General features: G+C 34.2%; 1 protein-coding gene across 1 annotated transcript in view; it reads left to right on the top strand.

The window, feature by feature from the left end:
- Nucleotides 1-19773, top strand: part of LOC129225821 (glucose dehydrogenase [FAD, quinone]-like) — a 66344-nt gene that overhangs the window by 35768 nt on the left and 10803 nt on the right. Inside the window, exons 2-5 of the mRNA XM_054860338.1 lie at nucleotides 5362-5564; nucleotides 12479-12668; nucleotides 13379-13510; nucleotides 18739-18860. Coding sequence (XP_054716313.1) covers nucleotides 5362-5564; nucleotides 12479-12668; nucleotides 13379-13510; nucleotides 18739-18860 — 647 coding nt within the window. The remainder of the gene's footprint in view (nucleotides 1-5361; nucleotides 5565-12478; nucleotides 12669-13378; nucleotides 13511-18738; nucleotides 18861-19773) is intronic.

The raw sequence follows: 19773 nt of genomic DNA, 5'->3' as shown, positions 1-19773 counted from the left end.
CAACAAAATTTTGCTTATCCTTTTTAAATTATTTATGAAATGTATGAAGCGTAACGTGCGGGACAAAATTACCGTTTTTCGTGGAATGGCCCTTTAAGCTATTCGAAATTCTGGACAGAATGTAATTTAAAATTTTCAATTTTGCGATTTAAATGAATGCTTCTGTTTCAATTCACCAAAATTTTGAGTGTTTTATGTAGACTATTTGAAAGCGTTTCATCAATAGAGTTGTTCTGAAAACACATTAAATTGAACACTTTATGATCCCTATATTTGTAAAAATTCCTTTTTGAAAAAAATTCTGACTTTCAAAAGAAAAGTTATAAATTACCATCTCCTTATTTTCCGCCGATTTTGCTATTCGCTTTTTTTTTTTTTTTTAATTCGAATAGGACATAAGTGTTTCTAAATAAGATTTTTGTTACGAAAGAAACCTTTGATTTAAAATAAAATATAACAGAATTTTTTAATGTAACCGATAAAAAAAATAAAACTTTCAAAAATCCGCTGCAGTTTAGAACGTAAACCTAAAATATCACCTTTTCTGTAAATAAGTAAAACATGATTTTTTCTGAAATGAAAGGACGTCAAGTTTTGCCGCCAATTTGGCGACAAATTTGGCGATTTTTTTCTTTTCTTTTTAAATTTGAATTCAATTTCGCCACTGTTGGTGATATTTAGAGAGTAAACTATTGAATCACATTAAAATTGACAGTAATGGGGGAATGACATTAAATTGGAGTAAAAGGAAGTCTTGTGATGCACACATCAGCTCGTTTTAACTTTCAGCATGAGAAGTTTTGTAACGTATTTTCTGGGATATAATCCACAAGTAGCCATGTATTGAATTTCTTAAGTCTAACACCTTATTTTTTAAACATTTCTGGGTGCTCAATTAGGTTTTTTAACTATTAAACTGTTTGTTTATCTTGTGCACTATTTTTGGGATTTCCGAATCGAGTCGCAGACTGCTGAAATTCTGCTGCCGGGCCGCATATAAACAACATTACGTAGTCAGGGGTCTTGTAATAGTTTGGGACTCCTGATTGGTCAGCCGACGGAAATGAGAACTCCATGTTTTTTCCTCATATTAGCAAATTTTATTTTTCAGAAGTTCTAAATTCAGGTTTGAAAGTAATTTTCATCCTTCTAATGATGACTAGAAGATCTTGATTCGAATTGAAAAAGTAATTAGAGCAAACAAAAGCTGTAAAATAGATGGATAACGTTTTTACGAGACAGCCAATCAGCAGTCTCCAAATTTTTACATGATTTCGAGCAAAGTAAAGGTTGTTTATAAGCTGCCGGGCCTACAAATGTGATGTTAGCGCAATAAGAGTAAACACTCGAATAATTTTGGAACTTGTTTAAATTACACGTTGCACAAATAAGAGTAAAAGCATATTGCGTTTTATTGCTTGCTCAACTTCGAACACGCTTCACGGTTTCCATAGACAAATCGTTGTTCATGATTGAAAATTAATAGCGTCGTATTCTTCCAAGTTTACTCGAGCATGAACGTAGTAGCAAAGGTAGTAGTCCGGCTTTTACAGAGGACTGGTAATGAATGGGCGAATGCAGGAAACACTTACCTACGTTCAACCACGCAGATGCTTATCGTAATAGAGGGAAAACTTTATGTTAAGTTGTATCGAAAATGAATCTTTTACTAGCGCTTTCCCAAAATGACTTTTCCTGTAGATAATCGGCAAATGACAACTTTCCCCAAAATGTTAAAACTGAGTAAAAATAGAATCGTAATTCCTACATTACGCCGGGAAATAACTGATGATTTCACTTAATTTTAGAAAATTGACATTCAAATGAAATGTATTTTCAAAATCATAATGTTTCAAAGTCTGAGACATCGATTTTTTTCCTTTCACAGAGTAAAAACATTTTTTGACATTTTTGGGAGGAGAGATTTATTTTGTGGTTGAAATGGACGATGTTCTTTTTAAGGATCCGTTCATCAGAGGATCGTTCGTTTTGTTTCAGTCCGTACAGTGAAGTCGTTCATTTGAACAAATTTGTTCACTTTAAAAAATTGCGAATGATCTCTTTGCGAAAACTACTCAAGTAAATTAAAAAAAAAAAAAAAAAAAAAATAGACGAGTGATAAAGAAAAGTAAGTAAAATTAGCGCACAGTAAGAAAATATGCTTAATCGAAAAATAATTTATTGGTTTCAGGTATAAAAAGCAATTATAGCTTATTTTGCAAGATATTTCTTCGGCACCGAGTGGTAGCGAGGAAAGATATGACATATGTTTTACATTTCAAAAGTAGCTCGTTTGATTCTAACATGGTACAAAATTGCGTGATTTCACTTGATTTAAAAAAAATCTAAGTTGACGTAATGTCAGAAAATCTTCAAAAGCAATCACCGAATACCGTCCTATGAAACATTTTCGGTGCTAAAGAAAAAAAACAAAATATGAACTTACGTCATATAGTATAGTGCATTATTTCTAAATAGAAGCATCTTATATCCAACTACAGTATGGTCACAAATGAAAAGAAAACGAAAAATTGTTTTGAAGGTGGATGAAATGAGTTATATCGAAAGACATTAAAGAAATAACTTAAGAAATTTGAGAAAGCGAGACAGTACTGAAGATAAATATCATCGTTCCAACGAACGACAATTCACTTTTTAGGAGATCGGACGAAGCCATTTCTTTAAGGAGTCTTGTAACAAAATAATAACGCTTCAAACATTTGTAACTGAAAAAAACAAACTTGGTATACATTTCTCTTTAGCTTCATGTAACACTTATTGAAATATGTGCTGTCGTTTCGAAGATATTATTCTTTAAAATCGGGTCCATTTGTGCTTTGTGTATTATTTCATTCAATGTTCTATTCTTTTGAACTTACCGGGGTAGAACAACATCGTAAGGACGCGCTTTCACATCGTTCTTCCCTGTGGTGAAAAGATATTAGTATCATTTTCAACGTGGGCGCTTTTTACTTTTCCAAGCTTTACAACATGCTTTTGTTTCTCAGCCAAGAGTGCAAAAAGTCCTCAACTTAAAATTTGAATGCGCTTTGTATACACGCATTATTGCTTTACCAGTCTTTAACACTAGGATGATTAAAATGTAATTATTTACGAAATTTCTTAATTTCTTGAGAAACGGCCCTCCTGTAATGTTTCATTTCTTACGGTACTATAACTTCGCTGTAAATGCATAAAACTAATAGAGTAAGAGCCCATGATTCCAGACCTACGTCATAGTATAAAGGCATAAAATTTTTCTGCCTAAGGACATCACAGAACGTAAGAAAGGTTCGCTATTATTTAAGCTGAGTTGCGATGGCTTTGGCAGGAAACGGGTAGCAAAGTTGCGTCAAAAACTGAGTCATTCCATGTCAAGTGACCTCTTCGTCTCTGGCCGACCATCTCCGATTTGAACGAAATTTTATAGAGGTGCATACATGCCTTTGAATTTTACCTGTGCAAATTTTCAGCTTCAAGACCCAAATCCTGAGGATTTAGGATCAATTAAAAAAAGGGGTCTCCAAAATGGCGGATCAGCTTTTTTGAAACGAATTGTCATGTTTCTCATGGCTTCCGCACTAGAGGTCATTTTGGAGCCCACTTTTTTTTTCCCTTTTTGAGGTATCCTAGATCCTCATGATTTGTGTCTTGGAAGCTGAAAATTTGCGTAGGTTAGTTTCAAAGGCATGTCTGCACCTTTGTAGAACGTCCTCTAAATCAGAGATGATTGGATGGAAACCACCAGGTCACGTGACATGGAATGAATCTATGATTGACTTTTTGCAGCAGTTTTACGCGCACCTTTGCTGCCTGGTACCTGCCAAAGCCAGCGCGAATCAGCTTGAATAATAGCGAACCTTGTAAGAGCTTTTCATATTCGAGATTTGAATGAAAAATGTTTACCCCTCAGAGTTCATTGTCCGGGAGAATGAACTACATTCTTACTGCCCCCCCCCCCTTCCCCGCAATCGTACGGAAAGCGTTAAGCCAGATGTATGTCACCGCTATATTTCCAAATTATTCAAGTAATACAGAAAATTGTATTCTTGGAGAAAAGTTTTGTTCTTAAACACGGAAATTTGTGCCCTTGTTTTAATTTGTATTCTTTATTGCATTTGTATTCTTTAATTGCATTCTTTCAGACCAGTTCTGTTCCTGAAATCGGAAATGTGTTCACTCGTTTTAATGAAATACGAGTAAAAGCGATCAGGGAAACATAATCTACACGTGTTCACGCCTTCTGCCATAAATCACTTCTCTTTCACGTAACACCCGTTCTTTTATTCAACGTTTATCACGCGAAGATGATATGGAGGTCAGTAGGCCGTACATTCCGCGGAGGTCCCTTCTCATATGTTGGCTTTGACCTCCGAAGGTTAAGTTACGTAAAAGTAACTTTCAAGGGTAGGAGTTCTTCCCATTTCAATTCTGACGTAGAAAAAGGTACAGGTGCATCTTATGCTAAATTCAAATAAATTGAGGATGTTCGACTGGGAAAGTTTTTCAAACTCTATGGCATACATGTGTAGCTTTAACTAGAATTTGTGAAATAGAATTTGAAAATCACAATGAATTTTAAAATATTAAATAAGACATGCTAACACGTAACATACCAACAGCGCGGTTTATACACCCAGAGACTGCATTTCGGCTTTGTTATGGACTCGTCAGTCTGTATCAATCGAAAAACCGAGCTGGAATCTGATTTAATCTTCTTGAAGCGAATATTACCTTCAAACTGGTACTAAACTTAAGCCAGCGAGCGTCCGCAAGCAATGGCACTGTTCAACTCATAAAATGAAGGCAAAAGTTTTTGTTTTTATGTTCTGCCTTCATTTTATTAAGTAATAACCCCTGCAATCTTGCATAGATAATTTTAATGTTTAGTCACATTAATTCTGATATTTTTAATCAAACCAATAATAATCCATTGATGAAAAAAATAAGTTTTAAAAATTAGTATTTGAATAACATTGAAGAAAAACTCAATGCTAGAAGCAACCAAGCGAACGAGCTCTTGAAGACTACTCGTAAAAAATTGAAAAATATTTTTAGAAAAGGGCAATGTAGGTGAATAAGTTAGTCTGAACTGTTTTTACTCTATGATGAAAAGTTCACATATAAATATTTGTAAAAAAAAAAAAAAAAAACTTGTAGAGCTTATTTCTACAGTAAAGTTAACATTGTTGCTGTAATGGTAATATTTTTCTTTTAATAAGCTTCAGAAACCCCTGAGGGACTTGTGGCAGACCCTGTACATTGTTTTTAGACAGCCCAAGTTATCTTTCCAATGAGTTATTAATTCATCATCCACCTGGCATATAAGTTTTTGTTTCATTTCATAACTTTTGCTTCTAGTGGGCGCAGGTTCGTCTGGAGCTGTGGTGGCGAGTCGATTGTCTGAAGATCCTCGAGTGACAGTTCTGCTTTTGGAAGCTGGAGGTCCAGAAAACCAAATCACTGATGTTCCTCTCGTAGCAGCAAGTTTGCAACAAACGCCTGTCGATTGGGCTTACCAAACGGAGCCACAGGAAGCGGCATGTTTTGGGCTCAAAGGACGGGTGAGATCTGATAAAAATGTTTTACCCATACTTAAAATCTGCATTTTCGTTCTGTAAACCATTTATGTAAACCAGCAATTCTAATTTTATGCAATTTTCTAGGATAAACCGACTTTAAAAATAGAGTAAAATGTGAGGTTATGAACTGATCTGTAACAGATTGAAATCTAACCTAATTAGAACTAAAATTGGTATAAAATCATTTCCATAATATAAAGTGACATTAAAAAGGTTTCATTTTAGTTATAGATACTTCAAGACCGTAACCAGGCTTTTATTTCGGGGTTTGCTTTACCAAACACATTTCTCGTGAAATGTCAATTATCAATAAAATGTGATTTTTTCTGTCTATTGATTTTGTTTTAATAGATTATTTGGATGAGATGGGTGCTGCTTTTTAAGGGTATTAACCTGAGCAAATGTAAAATTTGACATAATTAAAAGAAGGAAAGAAATCTGTGTAAACTACATTGCTTCACCCCTGTTAAGTATTCGCTGTACTTTTAACAAATCAAAATAATAGATACGTGTACTCATATACGCTCATTCGAAGTAATACAAGTTCTTTTTTTTTTTTTTGCAGATAAAAGATATGTTATAACGGCAGAATAACACTAAGTTGGCACTTTCAAATTTAAAGAGGTTTGATTTTGGTGGTAGATGTTCAAAATGTGAAGGAAAAAGTTGTATATTTTGCGAAAAAGGTTAGTCGCAATAACTACAATATAAAAAGATGCTGCAGATAGTTTGTAGAATTTTTCAATAATTATTTTATTTTTCAAGTGAAATTTCAAAATAAATAAAATTTAAATAGTAATAATTTTATCAGCAAAAACACAATAAAAAGCATTTTTTTGAAATAGTTATGAAATATTTCAAAAGGGGTTTAAACCCAAAAAACCTACTTCTTAAATACGGCCCTTATATAATCGTATTTTTTAAATGCAGGAAAATGTAAATGTTGAAAGCTAAGTACGGAGACTAGTATTTATGTTTCAGCAAATAACCGATCTTTACTATCATGAAAAAAGAATATGTATATTTGGAAACCTTTATTTAGTTGCCAAGATTATGCAGACTAGTGGATTTGTTTTCCTTTCTGGTTAGCAGAGCCGACGAGAGACTATGTCAGCCTAGTAGAAAAGTAGGGACCCTTCGCTTGAGTGGGCCCGGCTAGGATTCGGAGTAGTAAAAGTTTGGCAAGTTTTAGGGTTGAAGAGAGGACCTCAGGCCCGTGCTGGCCCACCGGGACACCGGGACGAATCCCGGTGCACCCCCTTTTACGGCGCCCCTTTCCTCAATGAATGTAAAATTCTATCGAAACTAGTTGGAAAAAAAGTTATTTAAAAAAGTGTAAATGTGTCGTACAAAAACTCAGCCCTTGCGACAGATTAAATATTAAAACCTTGCTCCATTCAAGTAAAATATAGCCAAAAGGGGAAAACGATCTCTTCAGTTACTGAAGTGCCTGCATAAAGATACTGGTTTTCCAGTCTCAATAATAAGACAGTAAATTACCCTCTGCCATTCATCTCTGTTTACACCTGATCACCATCCCTCCTTTTCCCCTGGAGTAACCAGATGGTTCCTATTTTCTATTTAAATGTTCGTTAATAAGAGTTGGTTGATATAAAGCATTGATGAAGTCAAGGAGGAAACAAAGCAATGGTCACTCTATTTTGAAACGTTTTAATGCCGCCTTCAGACATTTATCGGCGCCCTGGAGTCACGGGCTGACTGAAGAGGGGGGGGGGGGGGGCGAAAGGGGCAATCGCACCACGTGCTGAGATCTAAGAGGGCGCCATAAACTAAACTTTTTCTGCAGAAAAATTATTATTTTTTAAATTATATTCTTTTTGAAAAAATGTTTTTTCGAATAATTATATTTAGTTCCTGTGTTAATGGTCGGAACTTTTTTTACCATTCTTTGTGAAAAAAGAGAGGGGGGGGGGGGGCAGCACCAACTAGTGCTCGACCTGGACGCCGTCCGAAGAGGTGCAATCACCCTGGGCGCCAGTTATGAGAGAGAGGGCGCTATAAACTGAGCTATCGCTGCATTGTAGTTTTTTTTTACATTTTTTCTTTTAAAAATTAGGAAAAAGCTTTTTAAAAGCAAATATATTACATTTTTCCTGTCTTTTATGGTACACATAGACTTTGGATAACATGTTCAATTATCATATGAAATTGTTCGGTACTTTTTCCACCTCGCTGCGAGAGGGAAGGGGGCGCCAGAAGATGGCTGCCCCAGAAGCAGGCCCGTGCTGGGCCTCCGAAGAGGGCGGTGGAAGGCCCAGTTGGGGGGCGCCAATATTTTCAGGTGAATGTTCACACATCTTGGGGGGGAGGGGGGCATTTTTTAGGGAGAAAGATATCGTTTTTATGGGAAAGTTGTTGTTCTCTGCGTGATGATTTTTTTGGATTAACCTTAAGAGGGGGAATGGTAACATGAGAGTGTTTCTGGCAAAATCGCTCCCATATAAGTAGGGAGTGAAATATCCTCACATTTCGGGGGTCCGAGAGTTTCTCCCCCGGAGGAAATTTTAAAAAATAGATATAAAATCCTGCATTTTGAAGCCTTATAAGGGGTAGTTGGAACTACAAAAATATGGGGGGAAAATAGGCAAGCAAAGCTTTTTAAAAGTTATATTCTCTTTTGCAAATTAAGATAATACAACTTAAAAATTGTTTAGGTTCAACAAATCAATGTCAGAGTCAGCAGTCGAAAGAAAGAAAGAGCATTGGAGGAGAAAAGATAATGCACTGCTACTTGCTCACATCGGCTTTCGGTGCAATTAGTTTTTGATCACCCCTCCAACCCACCGACAAATATAACAATGAATTAAATATAGAATGATCAATAATAAAAAATGTTTTAAAATAAATGGTGCACAGATATAGAAAATGGGTAATCAGATAGTAACATAATGATGCTGCCCATTTGGACAGTTCATTACTTAAGTACTTGAAGAGAAATAAATCTAATTATTCTGAAGGGGACTCAAGAGCAGTTAAAAATAATTTCAGGACTTCATTTGCACTTTTCAGTCTCTGATATTTTAGTACTTGGTTGTATAGTTTAAGAGCCATTGTCTGCAAGGATCAGGCAGGTTGTGATTGTTGACCTTTTCTAATTTTTCTTATTTTCACATATGTTGCTCCTTATCATGAATGTAATGTTTGTGCAAAATATGAGCTTTGTCTGCCTTACCGTTTTTGGGAAATGAAATTTTTAAATTTAGGGGGCGTGGCACATTTTTGCGTGTTTTTCAAATTTTCAGATTTTAAAGTTCTTGTCGCTTTAAGCGCCCCTATAATGACATGGATTTTTAAATTCTATACTATTATATGGTCTTCTTAGATACTATAACAGCTGTCAAATCGGTGTCACTACGAGGGCGACGGCCACAAACTCCGTTTAAAAATGACCGAAAATGAATTTTTTTACTACATTCAATGCCAATTTTCTCAAAGCGCCTTCCTGATGACACCAATGTTTTTACATAAATTCCTAGCTACACTTGCATACATCAAAAATATGTAATAAAATTGGTGTCACTATAAGGGCGCCAGAAGATGTTGGAACTTTTATGTGATAAATTTCACAAAAATGCAAATGTTTTAAATCTAACTTCTACTCTCGCCCTCATAGCAGAGATCTGAAACTAATTAAGTTTAATAACCAACATGTTCGTCTAACATATAAAATAAAAAAATCGGTGTCACTCCTATTACTTTCGGAAATATAATCATTCGAAATTAGTATGTTATGGAGTTATTTTTAAAAAGACTTTTCTAATTCGAATGGCTTTTTGCACGGTTTGTTTTAAACTTTAATATAAAATTACAGTAGTGACACCTAAAATAATATGTTTCTAATGCTTTTTATAAAATAAAGCTTTATAAAAAGCATTAGAAACACAGTAAATCGATATAGGTACAGATGGACGTATTGTGTAATGTGCATTATGGCTAAAATAGTCGTACTAATATTCATATTTTTCCAACCATACTAATTTTTTATCTGTTATTTATATTAAAAATGCAACTATTTATAACATAATGTCTTAAATAGTGATGAACATAATGTATTATATAGCGAGCATTCAGAATCTGAAACATAATTTGAGGATAACGTAAACTAAAACAAAGAAAACATAAAAAATCAAATCACCCAGTTTCAGAAAAACGGTCATCTCTTATTGATGTCTGGTAATTTTGCAGCACTAAAGCTTGGGAAAACATGGTATCCCGTAGAAATAGTAGAAGTTGACCATTTGTAATCTGAATACAATTAGCCCCCTCATAGCAGAGATCTGAAACTAATTAAGTTTGATAACCAACACGTTTGTCTAACATTTGAAGTAATAAAATTAGTGTCACTCCTACTATTTTTGGAAATATAATCATTCGAAGTTAGTATGTTGTGGTGCATTTTTTTCATTTATTATTATTATTTTTAATTTATTTTATTTGTTTATTTATGTATTTTGTTAATTTAATCTTATCACACCCAGATAGTGTTTTGATCATATTTATTTTTAATTTATTACAAAGAAGCAACGTTTAACATAAACAGCTTTGAGCAGTAAGAGCGTCTTTATCTTGAATAGAAAATGCTCGCTTTGATATAGGTACAGGTGGATCTATTGTGCATAATATTTTTAGATTATCATACCAATACTCGCCTTTTTTCCAGTCAAATAAATTTATTTATTCCAATCCTTCTTGCCGTGCATTTGACCTTTACTTGCGAATGGTCAACTTCTACTATTTCTCCGGGATACCATGATTTCCCAAGCTTTAGTACTACAAAATTACCAGATATCAATAAGAAATGACCGTCTTACTGAAACTGGGTGATTTGATTTTCCTCAAATTATGTTTCAGATTCTGAATTCTCGCTACATAATACATTATGTTCATCACTATTTAAGACATTACGTTATAAATAGTTGCATTTTTAATATAAATAAGAGATAAAAAATTAGTATGGTTGGAAAAATATGAATATTAGTACGACTCTTTTAGCCATAATGCACATTACACAATACGTCCATCTGTACCTATATCGATTTACTGTGTTTCTAATCCTTTTTATAAAGATTTTTTTGTAAAAAGCATTAGGAACATATTATTTTAGGTGTCACTACTGTAATTTTATATTAAAGTTTTAAAAAAACCATGCAAAAAGCCATTCGAATTAGAAAAGTCTTTTTTAAAATAACTCCATAACATACTAATTTCGAATGATTATATTTCCGAAAGTAATAGGAGTGACACCGATTTTTTTATTTCATATGTTAGACGAACATGTTGGTTATCAAACTTAATTAGTTTCAGATCTCTGCTATGAGGGCGAGAGTAGTAGTTAGATTTTAAACATTTGCATTTTTGTGAAATTTATCACATAAAAGTTCCAACATCTTCTGGCGCCCTTATAGTGACACCAATTTTATTACATATTTTTGATGTATGCAAGTGTAGGTAGGAATTTATGTAAAAACATTGGTGTCATCATGAAGGAGCTTTGAGAAAATTGGCATTGAATGTAGTAAAAAAATTCATTTTCGGTCATTTTTAAACGGAGTTTGTGGCCGTCGCCCTCGTAGTGACACCGATTTGACAGCTGTAATAGTACCTAAGAAGATCATATAATAGTATAGAATTTAAAAATCCATGTCATTATAAGGGCGCTTAAAGCAACAAGAACTTTAAAATCTGCAAATTTGAAAAACACGCAAAAATGTGCCACGTCCCCTAAATTTAAAAATTTCATTTCCCGAAAACGGTAAGGCAGGCAAAGCTCATATTTTGCACAAACATTACATTCATGATAAGGAGCAACATATGTGAAAATAAGAAAAATTAGAAAAGGTCAACAATCACAACCTGCCTGATCCTTGCAGACAATGGCTCTTAAACTATACAACCAAGTACTAAAATATCAGACTGAAAAGTGCAAATGAAGTCCTGAAATTATTTTTAACTGCTCTTGAGTCCCCTTCAGAATAATTAGATTTATTTCTCTTCAAGTACTTAAGTAATGAACTGTCCAAATGGGCAGCATCATTATGTTACTATCTGATTACCCATTTTCTATATCTGTGCACCATTTATTTTAAAACATTTTTTATTATTGATCATTCTATATTTAATTCATTGTTATATTTGTCGGTGGGTTGGAGGGGTGATCAAAAACTAATTGCACCGAAAGCCGATGTGAGCAAGTAGCAGTGCATTATCTTTTCTCCTCCAATGCTCTTTCTTTCTTTCGACTGCTGACTCTGACATTGATTTGTTGAACCTAAACAATTTTTAAGTTGTATTATCTTAATTTGCAAAAGAGAATATAACTTTTAAAAAGCTTTGCTTGCCTATTTTCCCCCCATATTTTTGTAGTTCCAACTACCCCTTATAAGGCTTCAAAATGCAGGATTTTATATCTATTTTTTAAAATTTCCTCCGGGGAAGAAACTCTCGGACCCCCGAAATGTGAGGATATTTCACTCCCTACTTATATGGGAGCGATTTTGCCAGAAACACTCTCATGTTACCATTCCCCCTCTTAAGGTTAATCCAAAAAAATCATCACGCAGAGAACAACAACTTTCCCATAAAAACGATATCTTTCTCCCTAAAAAATGCCCCCCTCCCCCCCAAGATGTGTGAACATTCACCTGAAAATATTGGCGCCCCCCAACTGGGCCTTCCACCGCCCTCTTCGGAGGCCCAGCACGGGCCTGGAGGACCTGGTGACCAAACTGGTATGGGACCTGCAGTGGCTCTCGGTGACCCTGCTGGTTAGCATAGCGCAACTGTGTATAAGGTTCCAACTGCCAACTATATAGCACCAGCTAATCATTGCGCAAAAATGTGACCTTATCCGTTAGCAATATTCAGTTTTTCTACAGCGCAGCCGTTGGCCAAGAGGTCGAGTCCTTGGTGGATCCAGTGTCTTAAACTACATGCTGTACGTTCGAGGAAACAAGAGGGATTACGATAACTGGGAGAGACTGGGAGCTAAAGGATGGTCTTGGAAGGATGTCTTTCCTTATTTTCTGAAATCTGAAGACAACAGAGATCAGTCACTTGTAGATACAGGTAATTGAGCTAACCTTTATCTCAATATTTGTCAAGCTTGTCTGTGTAAATTTAACATAAGATTAAAAGTGTGTTTATCTGTGGAATACATTTCCTCCGTCGTATGCTAAAGATAAAAACTTTGGGAGCTTTGTAATTAGTTTTTTTTAGCAAACTGGTTGAATGCTTATAAAAAGTTCAATGAAAGATGGTTTTTTATCTAAACTCAAAATGATTGTATAAAATTCTTACAAAGAGTTTACCATTTATTCTGTCTTCGGCTGACCAGTAAATTAGAGAAGCTGCAAAACTTAATGTTTACGACGATGAAGCCTTTTCTGTAATCTGTTTCATTTTAAATTGACATTGCATATGAGGTTACACAAGGGTGTCTACTCCTCTACAAACATGGGTGCAACCTCGCCCTAAATTTCACGAAGACCCTCCCCCCAAAAGCAATATGAGAAAAATAACCCTCAAAACACGCCCCCTAAAAATTTCAAAAGCGCAGTCTGCTTCATGACCCCCTCACCCCCCCCCCCAGGTGGGCACCCCTGGGATACACATAGGTTTATGAAGCGTTATACTCAGTGCTAGCGTGAAGCAAATTAGACTATTTCCAAACAAATGTATCAAACTAAAACATGTTTAACCGTTTTATTTCAGTTACAACTAGAAATTTGAAATTTTTATAGAAAATTTCACTCATTTATTTAGTGCAAACTTTTCAGGTTATCATGCAACAGGAGGTTATCTGACAGTATCTACTCCTCCACATGCTACTCCATTGGCTCAGAGTTATGTAGAAGCTGGTTTAACTATTGGATATCCTAATATTGATATAAATGGAGCTAGACAAACAGGTACGTGGTTTAAAAGTAAAGTTACAGATTCAGTTATCTATCAAACAACAATTGCGAGTCTAATTTCGGTTAATTACTTCAGAAAGACTACTCTGTGCGCCTATATTATTATTTATTCATTTACATGCTAATCATCGGAATTTTTCTTTTGAAACAAAAAAAAATAAATCCTTACATATACTAATCAACAACAAATCTTAGGATTCATCATTGCGGTACATTACTATTTAATTTTCATCAGATTTGTTTTCCAGTACAACCTTTTAGACGATTTACTTGAATTTTTTACAAAGTTTATCCAGTGGGTTCCAATTTTAATTGTTCGCATACCATCTGAAATATTCATTCTTTTATAAATAGGTTCTTCCACTTTTTCTAAGCCTAATTTATTTCTTTTCGATTAGATTGACTTCTGAATTAAAATCAAGTTGTTCTAAATTCAGATGATGGATTGTTCTAAATAAATGTCATGCATTTCATTTCTCCGCGTTAAAACAGTTTTTGGCATCCTTGATGCATCCGCAGCAATAGAGTACACCACTCTGATTATGTTTTAAGTACTTCTGCTCTGATTTCCATGGCATTTTGCTTCTCATTTTTCAATTTACGGAATCTCTTCGACCATTTTATTCTGCTTTAAGACATAAAACTTCCTAAAAAAACAATGTTGTGTAAAAAAAAAACTTTATTTATAAGACTTTCCTAACATGATAATGCATATAATTAATAAAAATGTAATATTTAAAGAGCATAAGAAAATTACAAATTTGTTTTTAAAAAATCTCGACACTTGCTTCGGAGTAACAGGGGACCCAATTTTCAATTCAAAAGCATGCGAGTGCGTTGACGTAAAGGCATTCAACAAAAGCGAAGTTTGAGGAGCAATATAGTTTAAATAGTAAAAATAGAGAAAAAATCAATCAACCTATTAAACAGTTACAAACTAATCAAATGACACAATAGGAACACAAAAGATGTTATAAATATGTAGCATTAAAAATATCTTTAAACTAATTTTTGCAAATATGCACTTAAACGTTGTAGCTTGTATCTTTCACTTTTTAACACAAATATACTTAACAATAAGAAAACACAATATATAATTGCACAAGAATTGCAGATTATTGCGTACACGTGTTTTGGCGTTTTCTTTTTCAATGCAAAGTATGGGAGCTTATGTCGGATGCCATTTTATCCGAAAACTCACTTAGTTTGAATTGAAAACGGAGTTCCTTGCAACCCCGAAAGACATGTATACAGTAATCCTTTTTTTTTTTTTTTTTTTGTGCAATTGTACATTATTTCTTATTGTTACTTTTACTGTTCAACAAATATAGGAATGTGTTAGCTTTCGATTCACATTTTAGGTACTCTTCTCAAGTATCTTTTGTTGCATCATATCTTCTGTAATTGAATAGTTAAAAACCCTTTCAGACCTGGTGTCCGGTGTACCGAAAATGAGCTTTAAACAGCTGTTAATGATTTAATAATTGATTAAATTGATTTTTCTGCAGTTGACTGCTTATTATCTGTGCCAGAAGGTTTTGTTTTGGGATTGACAATACTAACAGATAGGGGTTGGGAGTTTAATAATGGCTCATTTTTCCAACCATGTCGCTCATTTGGAAGAAGAGTATCACAATACTACAGTGCCTAGAAAGAGTAGTGTGCCGATCGACGGGGAAAAAGTGAGGTCAGATCTGGGGAAAATCCAGATGGCGCTGCGCTCGAGGAGTACGTTATGCTTCTCAATCAGACTCGTTTTAAATCAGCGATTGAATGCTGATTTCGCAGTTGAAAAGCCCCGTTTTTCGGATTGAACTTATTTCTGCACGAAAGACAAATTCTGTAATAAGTGCTAATTGTTACATGGGTGTTTCATTTATTTTTTGAAGCGTATAAAATTACCTTATGCTAATTTATCTTCAATGAAAATAGTAGACTATAAGGGGCCATTCATTAAATACGTGAGGGTCCCGAGTAGAAATTGCGCGGTCAAGTGATTTTGGCAGAGATTATGTTCCATTTGCGTCTGGAAGGTAAGAAACGCGTTAGGATAAGATGTTTTTTATTTGTTTTACAAAGAATTTATAGTGTAAAATATAATAAGAGTCTCATTGTGTATGGCATGTTTTATTTGTAATTAATATTACATCAAAACAAAAAAAAATGTCGAAAATTCATTCAGCTTAGATTCTAACTTTTCAGTAACTATTTCTTTACGCAAAAGGTTTAATTTGATAATGTGAATTTAATAACGATTCCAAGATTTGTTATTTTATCATTTTGAAAAACGAAATGGAATCTTACGTAAAAAATGGGGGGGGGGGGGAGGAATCATTTGTCATAACCAATTGTCGGAGCCCAACGTCCATTATTTGTAAATATACAGGTTAATCAAATTACCTTTTAAGTTTCTCCTCCGGGCAAAGTCGTGCGGGTACCGCTAGTTTCAAAATAAAACTGCTTCTAAATTCTTGAAGCTAATTAAAATTATCAGAGCTTCTCAGTCGGAGTCGCTTGAAAAACCTACTGACTCCGACCTGTTTTTTTTAATTTTCAAGGACTTTCCTTACATTAAAAAAAATAATAGGGCCACTTGCTCCGATCACATATACATACTAATTTGCAAATAACTGCAATTGGCAAACAGCTGGCTTGATTATTTGTTGAATTTTCGGTAATACTTATCAACGTCAAACTGATAGTTAGCTTATTTTTACAACGATCTTTAGAACATGTCAGCAAACGTTTTTGTTGTCGATAATTATCAAAATAGAAGTAGTTTTTGAATCTGACGTTATCATTGTCAAAAAAAAAGTATTTATGCATTTTTATCTTTTATCTCATCTGTAAAATAGCGAAAGAAATGTATCCTTAAAAACTAAAAACAAATGGGGAACCTCCTCGTCCCTCTCCTTTGTCTAACATTGCTTATGATAGCTTTAAAATTTTATTTTAAAAGGAAGCGCAGCTTCTGAATCTCCCTACCCCTGATCAGGAAACAACATGACAGTGTTACAATTAAAAAATCTAAATAGGTAGCTATCAAAAGAACATTGTGATACAGGTTTTTGGACGCAAAAAATATTTTCCTGTTGTCGACATATGAAATTTTAAAACCTATGGGAATTTTAAGAAAAGCGAGTCTCGTTGCTCCAAATTTAGCGAGTTTCGATGGGGACAGACATCTTTCTCTCGCTCTGTAGATATGGATGTCCTGTCACATGCAGACGAGGAAATCGTCTGTGAGAAATTGGTACCTTCAATCCCCCGCCATATGTTTAAATTTGCCACTTTTCTTAAAATTTCGGGAGACTTAAATACCTTTTATCGCGATAACGAGGGACGATAACAATAATTATCAATTTTGTACAGGATTTTAAAAGGCTGAAATTAAAGGAAAAAAAACTTTTTTTTTAAATGTAACTTACGTGCTCGTTGATTCCGTTTGTCCGAAAGTCTTATGATCGGTCGCTAACAGTTACCAGGCGTAGCAATGCTGGAGATTTCCAACCTATTCTCCAGACCTATAAACTGTAGAAGTGGTACCACCATATACCGTGCCCAAGTCGGACACTTTCTCATTTAGGGGCCTCATTGACTCAGGAGTCGCTCCTTTCAGCTTTAAACTCATGCTGGCTACATGAATGGGGCTTGAGTCTCCCAAGTGGCATTAAAAACAACAACAAACTGCGCCCTAAGCCATCTCGATTGATAATACATTTGCCTTAAAATATAAGTATCAAATTTTCAGAGTCAATTGGGTAAAATTTTGTTTTGAAAACATCCTTGTCTTCGTGTCTACTTCAATAATGATCTTTTTATCGTCAATATTATTTTCCACATAATTTTCATTATGTACAAAAACTACAATATTTGGAGATTTTTTAAATTTCATACAAACTCAATATTCGTTAGGCAAATTAATATGAACAATTTCATTTATGATAGATTTATACGTGGTTATTTCAGTTTCATCTGCGGAAAGATAAAGTTTTATTTTTTTCAAACAGGGAACATTTTTTTAACTGCATAATTCCTGATGGACCTTTTCTTTGGTAATTTTTTAGTAAAGTATGTTGGCAGATTTGGGAAAATTGTCGTAATTGCCTCGTCTTTTAAAAAAAGTTTTCCCCGGGGAATCAAAACTTCCTCACCATTTATAATATGCTCATTATGCGTTTCAATAAAATGTTTTTCGAAATGCAGAGCATAAATTGAGCAATATTTATCAAAAACTTTATCTAACCTGGGAATTAACGAATTCCACTTTAGTTTTTCTTCATCTGCTAAAAAGCGTAACTTTTTCCTTGAATGTTTTGTATCCACTTTTGCACCCTGGTACGAAACAAGATAAAGCTTTATTTCTTCTAATGTTCAACTTTGATGCCTCCATTAAAAGCCTTAAACGCTGTTTCATGAAATATTCACGAAATAAAGGTAAAAAAGAGAAACGCGGAGCTAAATTGTAACAAAATCCCGCGTCTACTAATGTAAACACCGCGAAATTGAACGTGCACCTCGACCGCACTGCCTTCTAGCGGTTTTCATACAATTTGTCTCCAAGAATCGCGGGGGAAAAAGCGCCGGTCGGCACACTACTTTTTCTGGGCACTATAACCATACGAAGAAATGAATATTCGAACAAAAAAATCTGTCATTTTCCAAAGAAGTTAACTTTCTTTGAAGGCCTTTAAGCAAAAAAATAAATAAATAAATAAATAAATTTTGTATAGTAGCATTCTTCTTCCAAATGAGCGATGTGTTCTCGTCGCAAAGGCGAGGCTTTTTGTCTGATTTTTTTTCAAAATATAGTCTTTTATTGATCATTTCAAATGCTTTTATTATGTTTTAATATTGTTTGGAGAACAAATACAATGAAGTTTGTTTGATGTTTCAACGTTTTTATCAAATACGTATTTCAAAAATGTATGGCCGGAATATTGGACGCATCATAATTCTTTTAATTTTTTATCTACAAACATGAAATTTTGTCTATAAGATAATCTTTACCGTAGAGCTACCAAATAAAAACATTTTTGGTTAAGTATTTCATAATTTCGACTGAAGGGGCTTAAAATGTACACCATGTTATACAAACACATAATATGGTATCCTGTCTCTGGAATATATGGTTTTGCAATTTGTCCATTTTGCGGTTTTTGCATTGGAATAATAGTAGAAAGAAAAGAAATACCGCTTATAGAATTGACTTTCTGTTACAGGATGGATGATTCCTCAAGGCACGATTCGCAGAGGTGCTCGCTGCAGCACATCAAAAGCCTTCCTCAACCCGACGAGAGGAAGACCAAATTTAGACATCGTCGTCTTTGCACATGTAACAAAAGCAAGTAGATATTTACCTCATCTTAATTTGCACTTTTAATACTTTCAAAAATGTAAACAGTCTTAAATCTCGACCAAAAAAGCTCCGTTATTTCTTTTCCTTAAATAACGCATCTTTTCATGTGAGGCAGAGAAGCAAAGGGATGCAAGTGGATTTTTTAAAGTTTCCAGCAAATCGCGCTTAAGTTCAGATCCTAGGAAGGCTTTCATTGAAATGTTTGTCTAAATCATTCTGTATCGGCACCCACCAGGGCTACTAGCATCATTTCTTGCCCCAAAACAGTGTTGTCATTTTCTAATGCTGTAATTTTCTAATGCTGTTCTGGTTTTCTCCAAATTTGTAGTTTTGGCACTTGCATACCTTTGCTTTTTACTGCTTCGTTTTGGTAATACATCTAATTTAGTCTTCTAAAACACTATCAGAATAAAATTAATTCTTTGTTGTTGACAATAACCAACAAGATACACATTGAAGTCCTGTATTAATTTTTAACATGTTGATAGCAGCAGTAGTTTTGATGAAAAATTAAAATAGGTTTTTTTTCTCTTTTGCTGTTTGTACGTTTTGTTGTACAAATTTGTGTATGTCCAGAAATGGCTGTTACTTGTTATTTTATCTTTACTTTAGCGTAACAGCTACATTTTGATCTAATTTAATAGAATTATAACTAAGTAATAAACCTTTCGGTCGAGCAACAATCAATGTGATGCAGTACTCTAGATTTGAATCATAATATTCAGTTACCTAAATTGAATAATCTTTCCTTTTTCAGCAGTCGGCAATTTTATTTAGCGCTTTGAAAACCAATGTCATATTTAATTTAAGCACAATTGAGACAATTCTAAATTATGTGTGCAATCCTAAGATAGCGTGAGACAGCCTTTTGAAGTGTTCAAATTTTCGCTGGCTTCAG

The sequence above is a fragment of the Uloborus diversus genome, chromosome 1 (assembly GCF_026930045.1).
Source record: "Uloborus diversus isolate 005 chromosome 1, Udiv.v.3.1, whole genome shotgun sequence".
Lineage (NCBI taxonomy): Eukaryota > Metazoa > Arthropoda > Arachnida > Araneae > Uloboridae > Uloborus > Uloborus diversus.
Note: the sequence above shows the minus strand (reverse complement) of the source record. Positions and strands in the feature narration are given on the sequence as shown.